This window comes from Taudactylus pleione, unplaced genomic scaffold (assembly GCF_031769625.1).
Source record: "Taudactylus pleione unplaced genomic scaffold, aTauple2 ptg000434l, whole genome shotgun sequence".
In the NCBI taxonomy this organism is placed as follows: domain Eukaryota; kingdom Metazoa; phylum Chordata; class Amphibia; order Anura; family Myobatrachidae; genus Taudactylus; species Taudactylus pleione.
The window spans coordinates 4,710,873-4,729,847 of NW_028284836.1; the positions used below are offsets into that span (position 1 = coordinate 4,710,873).

Below are 18,975 nucleotides of genomic sequence, written 5' to 3' on the forward strand. Positions count from 1 at the left end.
GGGGCTATTGTTAGCAGCATAAGGAGTGAGCCTGCTTTCATCAATTGCTGCACAGAAGCCTGATACGGTTATTTATCAAACCTGGCAGATCTTCACTGCTAATACGCCCCAGATGTGTCCAATTTCCTGGACCTAAATCCTGCTCTCAGCGTATTCACCAAAGAGGCACGTCGCAGGTCTCAGAGGACGCCGCATTTTATTTATTCATCAGTCTTTGCTGCTTTGGTAAATTGTTTTAGTAGGTATAAAAGTGGAATTATTGATGAGAATCCCCTCATTATTTATCAGGCTAGGGTTGCTCATACGGCGCTGTACCCCTGGCACGTGACTGGTGGTGGGGCCATCACTTTAAGGGGGATATTGAAAGAGATTACAGGAGCTATTTATGAAACTGTTTCTTATAGCTACTCGGCAGCTGAGTGTAACCGAGCGCTGGGGGTAATATTGTCCAGAGGTGATGAGATTACCTGATCACTTCCCCGAGTCAGCCTCCGCCATTGTGCGCATACTCCTGGGGGTGACGGGCAGATCCCAGTCGCAAAAATTACATCGGGGCTTGTGACGAGACCCTTGTGGTAGGGTCTCATCTGCCGCAAGCCCCAGTGAGCTTTCGGCTCTATTAGAGCCGGAAGCTCACCACTGACATCACGAGTGATGTCAGTGGGGCCGGCCCCAAACGGCAGGCGTTCCGTCGGGAACGCCTCCGTTTGGCAAGCCACCCCCCCGCCCTGCCTACAAAATGGTGCGGGCTGTCGATCACCATCACCGTGCCCAGGGCCTCTACATCGACCCGCGCGCATCAGCGCTTGCGAGCGGGTCTGAATGAGACCCATAGTTATAAATAATGCTTTATTCTGGCAACACCATCCTGATACACCATCCTTGCTAGAACAGACATTATGATACATAGGGGCTGATTCTTAATCAGGTGGAATGGCGCAAATGGTGAGTTTTTGCACACAGCGTTTGCGCAGATGCAAATTTAAACAATTGTCTCCATCCTATTCTGAGTCGGATCTGATTTTCTGTGCAGGTGTGGTGTAGGTACGTGCAGTCAGAGTAGGCGGAGCCTTGGCTGTCATACTCCTGAGATTTGATATAAAATTAGTAGAATAATACAAAGATATTTATAACTTACAAGCATCTTCTTTGTTTTTTGGGAATGGGACTGTTTAACCCTCCCCCCCATGGCTAAGTAGAACGGGCGCCCATACTTACCTCGATCGAGCCCTCGTTGTTCTATTTCTGGCATTGCGATTATGACAGGCGTCGGTATCTTGACACTTGTGATAAAAGACTGGCAGCTGCAAGGAGTTAACTATATCCCGTTTATTGTAATCATTCTTATGGTTAACACTCACCAGCTTTGTGGAGCTCCCTGAGACTGTAGGGAGATGAGGCAGCAACAGCTCAGCCTCACTTCCGTATAGTCAGACACTGCTTGCAGAGCTGGGGGCAGGGCCATACCACGGGCAGTAAGCTGCACCGAAAGAGAGCTAATAGAGGCATGCCTCTGAGAATGGGAGGAGTGCCTTGAGCATTGATGGACACCTTGGATGTGTCATGTGATCAGGAAGTGCACTGCAGTGTTTAGAGATCGGATAGCAGAAGGAAGAGAAGACACAGTGATGCAGGTAGGAGAATCAATGGACACTGAAGATTAGTGTAGCGAGGGAAGAGTAAAGCTGGGTACACACTTAATGATGTGTACCCAACAAGATGTCGTCCATGGAGGGTCCCGAAGGGGGTGCCTGCATTAGTAGGTGCATACACACTTGCCGATGCCGGCAGCAACGGAGCAACAGCGGGTCTATGCTGCAGTTGGAAACATGGCCCCCGCTGATGATATTGCCCGTCGGTCCTGCACACAGTCACTATGGGTGCGACTTAGAATCAGCCCCATAGGCTGGCTCTGGCACTTGGAGACTACTGCCGGTAAGTGTGATAGTTGCTACCAGTGTGGTTATCACCAGGTGTAAAAGGCAAACTGAGAGCAAACGACAAACAGAGCCGTTCCTTCTAACTTTATTTTTCTGAATAGTTATTTAATTTTTTTTTTACTGCGAATGACTGGAGGTATCATTATCCTCATTATGTAGTCACAGCAGATACGTCTCCTGACATGGGGTGTGGTATGTTAGGTCGACATTTATCTTGTTGATGTGCATCAGGTCGACATGAGAATGTCAACATGGTAGAAATGGCGACATGCAGCCAGCTCCAGCGTCTTTTTCCCGATCCCAGTGGTCATGTGACGCCAGTTCCGGCGGGATGGTTTGATTAGTCTGGCATGCATGTAAATTAGGGGTGTGCACCGGCCACTTTTTGTGTTTTGGTTTTGGATCTGGATCTTTCTTCGTGTTTTGGATCTGGATTGGTTTTGCCAAAACCACCCTTCCGTGTTTTGGGTTCTGGGTTTTGTGTTTTGGATCTGTATTTTTTTTTTAAAAAGCATAAAAACAGCTAAAATCACAGAATTTGTGGGTTTTTCTGCTCCTATGCTATTATTAACCTCAATGACCTTAATTTCCACTAATTTCCAGTCTATTCTGAACACCTCACACCTCACAATAGTGTTTTTATGTCCAAAAGGTTGCACCGAGGTAGCTGGATGACTATGCTAAGCGACACGAGTGGGCAGCACAAACACGTGACCCATCTAGGCGTGATACTGCAGTGGCAGACAGGATGGCAGTTTGAAAAACTAGGCCCCAAACAGTACATAATGCAAAGAAAAAAAAGAGGTGCAAGATGGAATTGTCCTTGGGCCCTCCCACCCACCCTTATGTTGTATAAACAGGACATGCACACTTTAACAAACCAATCATTTCAGCGCCAGGGTCTGCCACACAACTGTGGCTGAAATGATTGGTTCGTTTGGGCCCCCACAAAACAAGCTGGCAATTAATCTGTCCCTACACAAACTGGCTCTACGGAGTCAAGATGTCGTCCTCATCCACCGATTCCTCACCCTCTTCAGTGTTGTGTACATCCTCATCCTCACAGAGAATTAACTCGTCCCCACTGGGATCCACCACCACAGGTCCCTCTGTACGTTCTGGAGGCTGGTCTCCCTGGAAGAGATGATAATTCATTTTTATGAACATCATCTTCTCCACATTTTGTGGAAGCAACCTCCTACGCCTTTCGCTGACAAGGTTCCCGGCTGCACTAAACACTCTTTCGGAGTACACACTGGAGGGGGGGCAACTCAGGTAAAATAGAGCCAGTTTGTACAGGGGCCTCCAAATTGCCTCTTTTTCCTGCCAGTACAGGTATGGACTGTCTGACATGCCTACTTGGATGCTGTCACCGATGTAATCCTCCACCATTCTGTCAATGGTGACAGTATCATATGTAGTGACAGTAGACATGTCAGAAATTGTTGCCAGGTCCTTCAGTCCGGACCAGATGTCCAAACTTGGTCCTGCCTGCCCTGCATCACCGCCAGCGGGTTGCTTAGGATACCTAAGTTTTTTCCTGGCAGCCCCAGTTGCGGGAGAAAATGAAGAAGGAGCTGTTGACATGTCACGTTCTGCTTCAGCTGACAGTGTTTTCACCAGCAGGTCTTTGCACCTCTGCAGGCTTGTGTCGGCCGGAAAGAGAGACACCACATAGGCTTTAAACCTTGGATCGAGCACGGTGGCCAAAATGTAGTGGTCTGATTTCAACAGATTGACCACCCTGGAATCCTGGCAAAGCGAATGAAGGGCTTCATCCACAAGTCCCACATGCTGAGCGGAATCGCTCCATCTTAGCTCCTCCTTCACTTTCTCCAGCTGCTTCTGCAAAAGCCTGATGAGGGGAATGACCTGACTCAAGCTGGCAGTGTCTGAACTGACTTCACGTGTGGCAAGTTCGAAGGGCTGGAGAACCTTGCACAACACGGAAATCATTCTCCACTGCTCTTGAGTCAGGTGCATACCCCCTCCTTTGCCTATGTCATAGGTGGATGTATAGGCTTGAATGGCCTTTTGCTGCTCCTCCATCCTCTGAAGCATATAGAGGGCTGAGTTCCACTGCGTCACAACCGCTTGCTTCAGGTGATGGCGGGGCAGGTTCAAGAGTGTTTGCTGGCGCTCCAGTCTTCGGCACGCAGTCGCTGAATGGCGAAAGTGGGCAGAAATTTTTTGAGCCACCCAAAGTGTCTCCTGCACGCCCCTGTCGCTTTTCAGAAAATTCTGCACCACCAAGTTTATTGTGTGAGCAAAACATGGGACGTGCTGGAATTTGCCCAGATGTAATGCCCGCACAATATTGGTGGCGTTGTCAGATATCACAAATCCCAGCAGAGTCTAAGTGGGGTAAGCCACTGGGCGATGATTTCCCTCAGTTTCTCTAAGAGGTCATCGGCGGTGTGCCTCTTACTGAAACCGGTGATACACAGCGTAGCCTGCCTTGGAACAAGCTGGCGTTTCTGAGATGCTGCTACTGGTGACGCTGCTGCTGTTGCTGCATAAGGTGATACATCTACCCAATGGGCTGTCACAGTCATATAGTCCTTAGTCTGCCATGTTCCACTTGTCCACATGTCCGTGGTTAAGTGGACATTGGGTACAACGGCATTTTTCAGGACACTGAGGACACTTTTTCTGACGTTTCTGTACAGTCTCGGTATCGCCTGCCTAGTGAAGTGGAATCTAGACGGGATTTGGAACCGTGGACACACTACCTCCATCAATTGTCTAAATCCCACTGCACTAATGGCGGATACCGGATGCACGTCTAACACCAACATAGCAGTCAAGGCCTCAGTTATACGTTTTGCTTCAGGATGACTGCTGTCGTACTTCATCCTCCTCGCTAAGGACTGTTGGAGGGTCAATTGTTTAGTAAAAGTAGTGGTGTTCCTACTTCCTCTCTGGGATGATGAATGACTCCCAGCAGCAGCGGCAGCAGGAGGCGTAGCAATGCAGGATCCTCCGGAGGAATCCCGGATAGGAGAGTCAGTCATGCCAGTGACATGGCCTGCAGGACTACTTCCGATCCTGACTAAGGAGGAAATTGACGAGGAGGGAGTGGACGGTGTGGTTTGCAGGCGCTTGGATACAACAGGACAACGGGATTTAGGTGTCCCTGGACTGCTTACGGTCTTAGCCAAAGTTTCTGAACTTGACAGTAACTTTTTATGAACGCGCAGCAGGTGCCGTATAAGGGAGGATGTTCCTAGGTGGTTAACGTCCCTACCCCTACTTATTTCACCTTTACATATGGTACATATGGCAAGACAGTTGTTGTCCGGATTTGGATAGAAATATTGCCAGACCAAAGAGGTGGAATGTTTGGTCTTTTGCCCAGGCATGACCGTGATGGGCTTTTTCATCCCACGGACAACAACTGTCTCCCCCGGAGCCTGATTTAAACAAACCACATCACCATCAGAATCCTCCTCGCCAACTTCCTCCTCAGCGCCAGCTACACCAGTACCCTCATCCTGTTGTACTTCAACAGTAACATCTTCAATTTGCATATCAGCAAGTAAACTGTGGGTGCTCCTTTCAGCACTTGCAGGGGGCGTGCAAATGGTGGACAGAGCCACCTCTTCCCGTCCAGTGCTGGGAAGGTCAGGCATTGCAACCACCACCACACTTGGACTCTCCTTGGGGATTTGTGATATCTTCTTAGAACGCACAGTTCTTCGCTGTGCTTTTGCCAGCTTAACTCTTTTGATTTTTTTAGTGGGAGGAGGGCTTCCATCGTCATGTGAAGCTGAACCACTAGTCATGAACATAGGGAAAGACCTTAGCCATTCCTTGCCACTCCGTGTCGTAAATGGCATATTGGCAAGTTTACGTTTCTCTTCAGATGATTTAAATGTTTTTTTCATGGTCATTTTCCTGAACTTTGCCATTTGGGATTGTATGTGCCCTCTACTATGACACTGGTCATCGGCCTTTGCAGACGACGTTGATGGCATGTTATCGTCTATGTCATGACTAGTGGCAGCAGCTTCAGCACTAGGAGGAAGTGGTTCTTGATCTTTCCCTATTTTATTTTTATCGGAGAAAGTTTGGTCCTCCATTTATGTTATATTGATATATACGTGCGGCTAAGGCGCACACAAACACAGAAAATAATTTTTTATTTTTGTTGGAGACTAGTGCACTTTGTGGGTTACACCACCCTTTAAGAAATGAGCCAGCCGGCCCTTTACTTATGGGACACAGGCGCACCCTTGGCGCTGCTCCTTTGTTGATGCACGTGCAGCCACAGTGCACACAATTCACAAACACAGAAATTTTTTTTTTAATTTTGTTTGGAATGCCCTTTGGGGGTTACAGCACCCTTTAACGGTCAAGCCAGCCGTCCCTTTACTTATGACACAGGCGCACGCTTGGCACTACTTTGTTGATGCACGTGCGGCTACTGCGCACACAATTCACAAACACAGAAAATATTTTTTTATTTTGTTTGGAGTGTACTGTGGGGGTTACAGCACCCTTTAACGGTCAAGCCAGTCGGCCCTTTACTTATGACACAGGCACACGCTTGGCACTACTTTGTTGATGCACGTGCGGCTACTGCGCACACAATTCACAAACACAGAAAATATTTTTTTATTTTGTTTGGAGTGTACTTTGGGGGTTACAGCACCCTTTAACGGTCAAGCCAGCCGGCCCTTTACTTATGACACAGGCGCACGCTTGGCACTACTTTGTTGATGCACGTGCGGCTACTGCGCACACAATTCACAAACACAGAAAATATTTTATTTTTTTTTGCACTTGGGGGGAGCACCCCTGATGGACAGAGCACCCCCTGGACAACACTACAGCACCCCTTTAGGACTGGAACTCTGCACAGGACTTTGGAGTGGACACAGCCCCTATGGACAACTGACTGCACAACACAGTCCAGCCAGCCCCTATGGACTTTGGAGGAGTTGACACAGCCCTTATGGACAACAGCAGCATAGCGCAGCACAACACTACACTGCACTACACTACACTACACAGCCCAGCCAGCCCTAACTCCCACCCTCCCTCTTCACTGTCCACAGCCGAGTGAGAAAATGGCGCCGACGCGGGTACCTTATATAGGATCCAAAACCCACGAGACCCGGAAGGCGGGATGATGACGTTTTGCCTCGATTTCAGATCCGAGTCAGGCGGGAAAAGTCAAGCCTGACTCGGATCTGCCTCGGATCGGGGGGGCTCGGGGGGGTTCGGATTTCAGAAATCCGAACCCGCTCACCCCTAATGTAAATATACTATATCTCTAGCCCTAATCCCTAACAGTCCCTCTAGTGCCTAGCCGTCTCCCCCGCAGCCTACCTATAACCTCCCCCCCGCAGCCTAACCTAACCCTCCCCTCCCGCAGCCTAACCCTACCTAACATCCCCCCTCAGCCTAACACTATCTTCCCCACTGGAGCCTAACCATAACCTCCCCTCCACGACCTAACCCTCCCCCCGCAGCCTACCCATAACCTCCCCCCGCAGCCTAACCCTACCCACCCAGCAGCCTAACCCAACCTAGCCTCCCCCCGCAGCCTAATACTATCTTCCCCCTGGAGCCTAATAATAACCCTCCCCCTCTGCAGCCTAACCCTAACCCTCCCCCTGCAGCCTAACCCTCCCCCCCGTAGCCTACCCATAACCCCCCCCACAGCCTAACCCTATCTAACCTCTCCCTGCAGCCTAACACTATCTTCCCCCCTGGAGCCTAACCATAACCTCCCCTCCGCAGCCTACCCTAACCCTCCCCGCCCACAGCCTAGCCATAACCTCCCCCCCGTAGCCTATCCTTACCCACCCAGCAGCCTAACCCAGTGGCGTCACAAGGGGGGTGCGGGCCGCACCCGGGTGTCACCTGCCGAGGGGTGACACCAAGGTGCAGACTGGCACTCCCCCACAGTGACAGGAGCCAGGTGCTGCACTGTAGTATTAAGTGCAGCACCCGGCTCCTGACACTGTGAGGGAGCCGGCACTGCAACACAATGCAGTCAGCAACCCCTGCACACCCCCCCCCCCTGTAATATTAAAATCGGGAACATGGGGGATCGGGCTGCAAGGCCACGCCCCTTTCCTGCGAGGCCACACCCACTTTTGGGGCGTGCGCAGCTATGCTGCGCTCAAAACATTCCTCCCCGCACCGGGTGACACCGCGGGGAGGGATGCCACTGGTCTAACCCTACCTAACCTCCCCCTGGAGCCTAACGCTAACCTCCCCCCCAAGCCCTTCCCGTAGCCTAACACTAACCGTCCCAGCAGCACCTAACCATAACCGTTGGCATTCATGGCGACATTTCAGATGTCGACATTGTGAACATATTGACATGTTGAACCATGTTGACAGTCTAATATTGATATCGTGGTGCCGACATTGCGACTGTCGACATGCTTAATATCGACCAGGTGCATCTGTAGGGGGCGCTCTATCTGTAACTCCTTTCCACTAGCAGTCCCCCGATCCACCTGCGCAGGCATAGGCGTGTTTATAATGGGTGCAATGGGCCCTACTCCGCACACCTTGCGCCCAGAGTATACTTACCAGGTGCCAACCAGCGGGTCTCCCCTTCTACACGGCACCATGTTCCCAGTGACGTCTTCGGAAAGATGGCGTTGCACAGAGAAAGCATGGACTCTGGCACCATTTCTCCAAGTATCACTCAGGGGAGACCCGCTTGGCAGAGGGGTAGAATATGGAGTGGAAGGGTGACCTGCTGCACTGTACACCCTGCACCCATATTATCTAAAACTTACCTTTCCAATGTCCTGGGTAGTGTGTCTCAGCGCTGCTTAAAACGCTGCAAAATGACCGCCGCGGCCATTTCCCCCGGCGATCTGCACATGCGCAGTAGACCGCCGGGGAGAGAGGAGGGGGCTCTGGACGGGGAATGCTCATTTCAGGCACAGGGGGCCACAAGCACAGCTTACTGAACACTCCAGATTCCGTGTGCAGTTTTGCTCTCAGAGTTGGGCTGTATACCAGGCCCAGCATCTCTAGTCCTACCCTGAATTTGGCGGAGTTACTGTATGATGTCTGCATCTTACTCTCCGGCTGGTGACAGATGATAGCAGCTGTACAGAATTTACTGTTTCCGAGCCCAACAAATTGTCTGCAGCACGGTTACAGCATTCACAGAGACCATTGTTCAAAAGAAATCTCAGAACACATCAATACTCAGACACTGACAGAGAGGTATAAAATGGGAAAACAAGTTACTGTCACAACATAAAACCATAGTCATTAATAAGAGATTTCATCCCCTCCAGATCCCTTGGACCAGATCCATGCTGACAATTTGATGTTACTCAGATGATTTAACGGCTCCGAGCGATAAATTGGAAACAGACTTTAACTAAAAACAGCAGAAAACAGAGAATAATATTCATCATTAGGAACAGTTCAGGGTTCTAAGAACTTCCGGGATAAATGTTACCGGACAGCGAAAACAGTGGTACTCCCATCCCTGCACTTACTACTGTAAATTCCTTCACATGAATTTGCAAACATGACTTTATCGGCTGGTGAAAGCAATCTGTATTAATGCTATTAACCCTTTATATGAAAGTGCACAGCATTCTGCTTACGGTTTTGGGTGACAGGTTGTTCATACACGGTGTAATACAGCATACGCTGCCTGCCTGTTATGTCATTATTTGTTTATTACCAGTTATTCATATAGCGCACATATATGCGGCAGCGCTTTACAGAGAATATTCGCCCATTCACATCAGTCCCTGCCCCAGTGGAGCTTACAATCTATATTCCCTATCACATGCTCACATACACAATAGGGTTAATTTTTGTCAGAGCCAATTAACCTACCAGTATATTTTTGAAGTGTGGAAGTTACCTGAAGTGCCCAGATGTAACTCACGCCAGCACGGTGAGAACATACAAACTCCACAAAGATAGGGCCTTGGTGGGAATTAAAGCCAAGATCTCAGTGTGGTGAGGCAGTAATGCTAACCACTACACCAACCATGCTAGCTGGAGCCTTTGCTGGCCATTATCAGAGGGGATACATACATCCTGTTCATACAATACATAAAGCACTATGGGGACCCCTTTACGGAGGCCCTGGAAGATCAACAAGTGTGAAATGCTGCTTGTATTGTCCTTCTCCTCTGTTTAAAGGAAATCTAAAGGCTTACCATTGGTTCTCATACCCCTGGTGGTAAGTTATGCCTGCAAAAGCTTTCTCAAGAGGGCATTTTCATAGAGAGGCCTAACTAGTACCACTGCAATTGTTCTGTAAACGCCCTATAAGGATCAGCTGGTTGGAGTCTGTGCAGTATGACTGTATAATCAGAGATAATGTGGTTTGGGAGTCTCCAGATCCTACTGAGCTGCACCACCAACGATATCGCTGAACGATTTCCCTTGAACTTTTCTGTAGTGCAGGACAAACGATATGGGGTGTACACATTATCTATGATAGATATCTTTCAGTGAAGTCATCCTGCCACATTTCTGAACATTTAAATCGTGATGAAATCGTCCAAGTTGGCCTGCATGTACGGACGGACGACCATAGATATCGTTTTTGTCCATGTAGGAACGCGCATCGTGGGTTGTTTGTTGGTCGTTAACTGCATAAAAATGAACCTTATGAACGATTTATCGTTGAACGATATCGTTATGGTTCATATAGTTCATAGATATCGTACCGTGTGTACACGCCATCATCTACAGCGTGGAATTTACTAATATCCTTGTATAAACTTGTAACTTTAGGTGAGTATTGGCAACTTTCGTCTAAGTACCGACACATTTTGGCATAGAAACAAGCAGCAGAGAAAGAGAGATATGATATATAAATAGATGATACATAGATAGACTTATACTTATTGTGCACTTACCTGGTGAAGAAGGAGCAGGACAGGAGAACTATTGCTGACAGAAAACTTATGTTCACCAGAACCAGCAGCAAGGAGACTGCACTGTTTACATAGATGTAATGCAGAAATTCATCTGTAGAGGGAGCCATAGAACCACAGTTCAGAGTTTTATCTGGAAACCAAACAAGAAATGACATAAGCAGTGATTAACATGACTCACTTACTGTAGGGGCTCATTTAGCTAAAGGGTGTGAATTTGCACATGGACAAATCTTTCTGCAATTCAAATGGCGCAGATTTAAAAAAAATTTGCGCAGAGAGGAATACGACTGCTGTGACATGCTTAGCACAGAAATACGGGGCCACTTTACTCTAGACTAGAGTTAAGCCATCCCAATTCTAAGTCTGTCCACAAATTTACATTCTCCACCCCCACAATGCAACATGCACCTTCTAGCTAGATTACTGCTATCTCTAAAGGTGCATACACACGTATCTATGTGTTACCAACGATTTTCATTAACGATTTTCCTTCAGATTTTGCCCTTGAAATAAAGAAAAAATTTGGGGGCCTATTCATTAAACCTAAAAATTCTCTGGAGATAATTAGGTTTAGAACTCTCATGGAGTTCTAGCTAATTATAGGTGGAATTCATCATTCCACCTCTCCATAAGTATCTAGATACTTTCCCTGCCTACACTACCTTATCGCGTCTGGAAACAGTGCTGCGCATGCGCTGTTACATCTGTAAAACCAGCGCATGCGCAGCACTGCCTACAGGTGCATTACGTTTGTATACCCCCCCCCCCGACTTACCTGTCCGCGCAGCAGCCTCCGGCTCCGTCCTGCTGGTCTGTCATGTGCTCCCCAGCAGATCACATGACAGATTAGAAAAAAAATAAACATTTTTTTTTTTTTTAAACTTTCTTTTGCTCTGCTGGGGAGCACACGACAGACCAGCCTCCGGAGCCTGAGGACGGAGCAGAGCGCCGGAGGGACTCGTCGGGGGACCTGCACACGCTGATACAGGTAAGTGGTAACTGCATCAAATTCTGAAAAATCATAATTTTCGGAATTTGATGAATACCACAATTTCCACATCCCCATACTAATGTACTAATGTGTGGAGTGTGGAAATTAACGCAGGGGAACTTAGCAAGGAGATATCTGTGATATCTCCTGTGCTAAGTCTGTTCATGAATACCAAAATAACGTTATTTAAGGAAAATGTCCTTAAAAACGTTATGTTAGTGTTGATGAATAGGCCCCTTGGTGTTTTGTAGTGAACGATGAACGATTTTTTAAGCATGCATACAGTGAATGGACATCGTTCATTCTGTAAAACATGAACGATTTTCTGAACGAAAATCGTTATGTTGGACAGTCAGAAGGGACGATGAACGTTAACTACCAACTACAAACGGGAACGCGCATTGGTAGTTATTGTTCATTGTTTGCTGCTTACAACTGAAAGATTTTTTGAACGACTTAACGATAGCGACGTTGTTAACAACAAATCATTAAAAAATCGTTACGTGTGTATGCACCTTTAGGGGTAAATTTACTAAGGTTCGATTTTGGTCAATTTGTGCTTTTCTGCGATTTGGGGGTGATTTTGCAAATTGTAGATTTACTAAAGGCCAATTTTCTGGCAAATTGCAGATGAAACGCGACTTAACGCACCAAATTGCCGCAATACACCATCGGACCAAACATCTTATCCTTTACATGCCCTCAAGTACAAATCACGGAGTTACTAAGAATCGTGTTGTCAAACATGAACAAAGGGCCTCATTCAGACCCACTCGCAAGCGGCTGTCCGCTCGCAAGTGGGTCAATGGTGTGCACTGCGCATGCGCACGACGGAGGGAGCTCCATCGTGCACATGGGCCAGACGCGACGAGCAAAGGACTTTCCTTCGCTCGTTGTGTCTGATCAAAGGGGGCGTGCTGTCGATGTTGATTGACAGCACGCCCCCTTTGGTGGGCGTGCCGGGGGCGTGCCTGCCAGACGGAGGCGTTCCCATGGGAACGCCTACCGTCAGAAGCCGGCCCACTGACATCACTAGTGAAGTCAGTGGGAGTGATTTTGGCTCTGATAGAGCCAAAATCACTCCAGGGCTTGTGGTCGAAAAACCCAACCACAGGCTTCTGGTCGCACTGGCGATGGTCACGATGGTCAAGACCATCGCGACCATCGTCCTGCACGCTCGTATGTGCTGTGGGTGGTGACCCACAGCTATACGAGCGTCCAGGAGGACGCTCCATTTTTAAGGAGGACGGCCCTCATTCAGAGCGAGCGGTCTACTCAGAGCGTCCGGCTCTGAATGAGGGCCAAAGTCACATTAACAATACTGTAGCACCACAATGCATGAAATAAATAGACCTGCCTGTCAGCAGCGTGTTTGTCCAGAAAGGGTTAATGTTAAAGAGAAACAGTGTGGTGTCTCCCTGTCATAATGTAAAACCAGCACCAAACTGGTCAGCCCAGGGCTGGGAATCCTCAGAAAGTGGGGACCCCAAAATAAAATGACACAAGCCATAACGGACATGCTGTATGTACAGCGCTACCCGCGATATGACAGTTCCCACGTAGAACGCTGCACTACACAATGGTGAAGTACTGATTGGTGAAGAGTCGGAAACTCTCAGCAAGTCATTGGATGCTGCTATAGACACCGCCCGCTGATTGGCTGAGAGTGGCCGACTCTTAGACTTTTATTTTTAGGGTCCCCACTTTCCTTGGATTTCCATCCTTGGGCTGACCAATTTGGGGCTGGTTTACATTACGGCAGGGGGACCCCATGCTTCTCCCTGCTATAGTGTAAGCCCCCGGCTGGTTCAGTAAGGTGTTGGTTACTGGAAGAACGGGGAGACCCCATGCCAGTTTTTACCCCCGAATTTCCAGTACCAGACTGGTCTCAGTGGTCCAGGGCTGGTTATGCTTTTGGAGGTGGGGGACGGAGAACTCACACCATTTTTTTTTTTCAAAACATTAACCCCTTATTTACTTATTCACAAACAAAAGCCATAGTGATACTGGTCTGTGCAGTGCTTAGGATCCGCTGCCGTCTCACAGCGGATTCATGCTTCTCTCTGTCAGCAGAGTCCAGGGCTAGATTAAGGCTTGTGGGGGTCCAGGGGCAACTAAGTTGTGGGGGCCCCCACTAAGCTCCACGGGGCATATCCACCCCCCATCCCCTCCTCCTGATTACTTACCTTGTGTCCTGTGATTCCAGCTCTGTATTCAGCAGTCAGCGTTGCTGCATACAGCGCAGAGCGGTTCCTGTCCTGAAGCCCCACATCAGCGATCAGCGTCACGGACGTGATGTGTTAATACGCGATGGCTCCGGAGAGAGTGACTTCCGGATTTAACACCCAGAAGTTCCTCTGACATCCTTCTGAGCTAGTGCAGAAGGCTGTGGGCCGCAGGGGTTGATGGGAGTGATCCGATTGGATACCTTTCAGGAGAGGCGTCCCGCAAAGAAGCCCACATGGCGTTACCCATCGGGGTGGAGTACCGGCTTAGTACATATGGGGTATGCAGTGAAACACCCCGGAAAGTGCATTTTCAGGGGTTTTACCGCATTTTCCCCTTTAGTACATACCGCCCATTGAGTGTAAAACGTTCTGGCAATGTCCAGCGATTTCGTTTAGAAGCCAAACACAATACTTAGTAAATGTACCCCTAAGCGAGCCTCATGGACATCACTGTATATCAGAATAATACATTTGACAATGTTACCAGCCAGTCTAATGTTTCATCTAGAAAAAAATATAAATGTTGAAAACTGTTCTGAGTAATATTCATCATTATTCATATTCCGCACAGGAAGTTTGCACGTTCCTCCAGCGCAATTCCTGTGGAATTCTCACTATCATTTTGTCCCACCTGTCCTTCACCATTAGTGGTAATTCTATGTTTTATGACTTATAATGTGAATCACTCTATGACAGGCTCTGGCCTAGTAACTGTTGCTGACGGTTACTGTGTTATGAGCCTGGCTTTCATGTTGATGGGTGACCTTTACGAGTATATAATCGCCACCAGCATGTAGGTCATAGGCCAGACATGGAGATACCTCCAAACGGTTCAGATTTCGGCAGGACAGTCTTACTTTTTAGGGCACTGACGCGCTGTCCCACCTGTGGCCTGCAGTTTCCCGCGGGCAGGGGGGAGGTGGATGGGGCACTCTGTCACACGCTGCTCTGCATAACAGAGCTGCGGTGAATGGATGACACGCACATGCGTGTGTCCTCTACACTGTACCGGGACCGCAATGGGGGCTGCACCAGCTGCTCACAGAGCATGATGAGATTGAGGGGTGTTAATGAGAATGAGGGGTCTAAATGAGAATGATAGGGGGTTAATAAGAATTAGGGGTGTTAATGAGAATGATGATGGTTAATGATAATGAGGGGGGTTAAATAGAATGAGAGAGTTTAATAAGAATGATGGGGTGATAATGAGAATGATTGGGGATAATGAGAATGATGGGGGATAATGAGAATGATTGGGGATAATGAGAATGATGGGGTGATAATGAGAATGATTGGGGTTAAAGAGAATGATGGGGGATAATGAGAATGATTGGGGTTAATGAGAATGATGGGGGATAATGAGAATGATGGGGGTTAATGAGAATGATGGGGTGTTAATGAGAATGATGGGGTGTTAATGAGAATGATTGGGGTTAAATAGAATGAGGGGGGTTAATAGGAATGATTGGGGTTAATGAGAATGAAGGGGGATAATGAGAATGAAGGGTGATAATGAGAATGAAGGGGGATAATGAGAATGATTGGGGATAATGAGAATGAAGGGGGATAATGAGAATGAAGGGGGATAATGAGAATGATTGGGGATAATGAGAATGAAGGGGGATAATGAGAATGATGGGGGATAATGAGAATGATAGGTGTTAATGAGAATGAAGGGGGATAATGAGAATGAAGGGGGATAATGAGAATGATTGGGGATAATGAGAATGAAGGGGGATAATGAGAATGATTGGGGTTAAATAGAAGGAGGGGGGTTAATGGGAATGATTGGGGTTAATGGGAATGATGGGGGGATAATGAGAATGAAGGGGGATAATGAGAATGATTGGGGATAATGAGAATGATGGGGGTTAATGAGAATGAAGGGATAATGAGAATGAAGGGGGATAATGAGAATGATTGGGGATAATGAGAATGATGGGGGATAATGAGAATGATGGGGGTTAATGAGAATGAAGGGGGATAATGAGAATGAAAGGGGTTAATGAGAATGATTGGGGTTAATGAGAATGATGGGGGATAATGAGAATGAAGGGGGATAATGAGAATGATTGGGGTTAAATAGAATGAGGGAGTTTAATAAGAATGATTGGGGTTAATGAGAATGATGGGGGATAATGAGAATGATGGGGGATAATGAGAATGATGGGGTGTTAATGAGAATGATGGGGGATAATGAGAATGATGGGGGATAATGAGAATGATTGGGTGTTAATGAGAATGATGGGGTGATAATGAGAATGATGGGATGTTAATGAGAATGATGGGGGGATAATGAGAATGATGGGGGTTAATGAGAATGATGGGGGATAATGAGAATGATGGGGGATAATGAGAATGATTGGGGTTAATGAGAATGATGGGGTGTTAATGAGAATGATTGGGGTTAAATAGAATGAGGGGGGTTAATAGGAATGATTGGGGTTAATGAGAATGAAGGGGGATAATGAGAATGAAGGGGGATAATGAGAATTATGGGGAATAATGAGAATGATGGGTGTTAATGAGAATGAAGGGGGATAATGAGAATGAAGGGGGATATGAGAATGAGGGGGGTTAATGGGAATGATTGGGGATAATGAGAATGAAGGGGGATAATGAGAATGATTGGGGTTAAATAGAAGGAGGGGGGTTAATGGGAATGATTGGGGTTAATGGGAATGATGGGGGGATAATGAGAATGAAGGGGGATAATGAGAATGATTGGGGATAATGAGAATGATGGGGGTTAATGAGAATGAAGGGGGATAATGAGAATGAAGGGGGATAATGAGAATGATTGGGGATAATGAGAATGATGGGGGATAATGAGAATGATGGGGGTTAAAGAGAATGAAGGGGGATAATGAGAATGAAAGGGGTTAATGAGAATGATGGGGATAATGAGAATGAAGGGGGATAATGAGAATGATGGGGGTTAATGAGAATGAAGGGGGATAATGAGAATGATGGGTGTTAATGAGAATGATGGGGTGTTAATGAGAATGAAGGGGGATAATGAGAATGATGGGGGTTAAATAGAATGAGGGAGTTTAATTAGAATGATTGGGGTTAATGAGAATGATGGGTGTTAATGAGAATGAGGGGTGTTAATGAGAATGATGGGGTGATAATGAGAATGATGGGGTGATAATGAGAATGATGGGGTGATAATGAGAATGATTGGGGATAATGAGAATGATGGGGTGATAATGAGAATGATGGGGTGATAATGAGAATGATTGGGGATAATGAGAATGATGGGGTGTTAATGAGAATGATTGGGGTTAATGAGAATGATGGGGTGATAATGAGAATGATGGGGTGTTAATGAGAATGATTGGGGTTAATGAGAATGATTGGGGTTAATGAGAATGAAGGGGGATAATGAGAATGAAGGGGGATAATGAGAATGATGGGGAGATAATGAGAATGATGGGGTGATAATGAGAATGATTGGGGATAATGAGAATGATGGGGGGATAATGAGAATGATGGGGTGTTAATGAGAATGATGGGGTGTTAATGAGAATGATGGGGTGATAGTGAGAATGACTGGGTGATAATGAGAATGATGGGGATAATGAGAATGATGGGGTGTTAATGAGAATGATGGGGTGATAATGAGAATTATGGGGGATAATGAGAATGATGGGGTGATAATTAGAATGAAGGGGATAATGAGAATGATGGGGTGTTAATGAGAATGATGGGGTGTTAATGAGAATGATTGGGGATAATGAGAATGATGGGGTGATAATGAGAATGATTGGGGTTAATGAGAATGATGGGGTGATAATGAGAATGATTGGGGTTAATGAGAATGATGGGGTGATAATGAGAATGATGGGGGATAATGAGAATGATGGGGTGAAAATTAGAATGAAGGGGATAATGAGAATGATGGGGTGTTAATGAGAATGATGGGGTGATAATGAGAATGATGGGGATAATGAGAATGATGGGGTGATAATGAGAATGATGGGGTGTTAATGAGAATGATGGGGTGTTAATGAGAATGAAGGGGGATAATGAAAATGATGGGTGTTAATGAGAATGAAGGGGGATAATGAGAATGATTGGGGTTAAACCGAATGAGGGAGTTTAATTAGAATGATTGGGGTTAATGAGAATGATGGGTGTTAATGAGAATGATGGGGTGTTAATGAGAATGAGGGGTATAATGGGAATGATGGGGTGTTAATGAGAATGATGGGTGTTAATGGGAATGATGGGTGTTAATGGGAATGATGGGGTGTTAATGAGAATGAAGGGTGATACTGAGAATGATGGGGTGTTAATGAGAATGAAGGGTGATAATGAGAATGATGGGGTGATAATGAGAATGATTGGGGATAATGAGAATGATGGGGTGTTAATGAGAATGAAGGTGGATAATGAGAATGATGGGGTGATAATGAGAATGATTGCGGTTAATGAGAATGAAGGGTGATAATGAGAATGATGGGGAGAATGAGAATGATGGGGGAGAATGAGAATGATGGGGGTTAATGAGAATGATGGGGATAATGAGAATGATGGGTGATAATGAGAATGATGTGGGTTAATGAGAATGATGGGGATAATGAGAATGATGGGGATAATGAGAATGATGGGGGAGAATGAGAATGATGGGGGATAATGAGAATGATGGGGATAATGAGAATGATTGGGGATATTGAGAATGATTGGGGTTAATGAGAATGATGGGGATAATGAGAATGATGGGGATAATGAGAATGAACGGGGATAATGAGAATGATTGGGGTTAATGAGAATGATGGGGATAATGAGAATGATGGGGATAATGAGAATGATGGGGATAATGAGAATGATGGGGTGATAATGAGAATGATTGCGGTTAATGAGAATGAAGGGTGATAATGAGAATGATGGGGAGAATGAGAATGATGGGGTGTTAATGA

General features: G+C 46.7%; 1 protein-coding gene across 1 annotated transcript in view; it reads right to left on the bottom strand.

The window, feature by feature from the left end:
• Nucleotides 1-18,975, bottom strand: part of LOC148505932 (uncharacterized) — a 238,640-nt gene that overhangs the window by 129,455 nt on the left and 90,210 nt on the right. The window contains exon 2 of the mRNA XM_088447532.1: nt 10,811-10,961. Within this exon, the coding sequence (XP_088303658.1) occupies nt 10,811-10,938 (128 nt within the window). The 5' untranslated portion in view covers nt 10,939-10,961. The remainder of the gene's footprint in view (nt 1-10,810; nt 10,962-18,975) is intronic.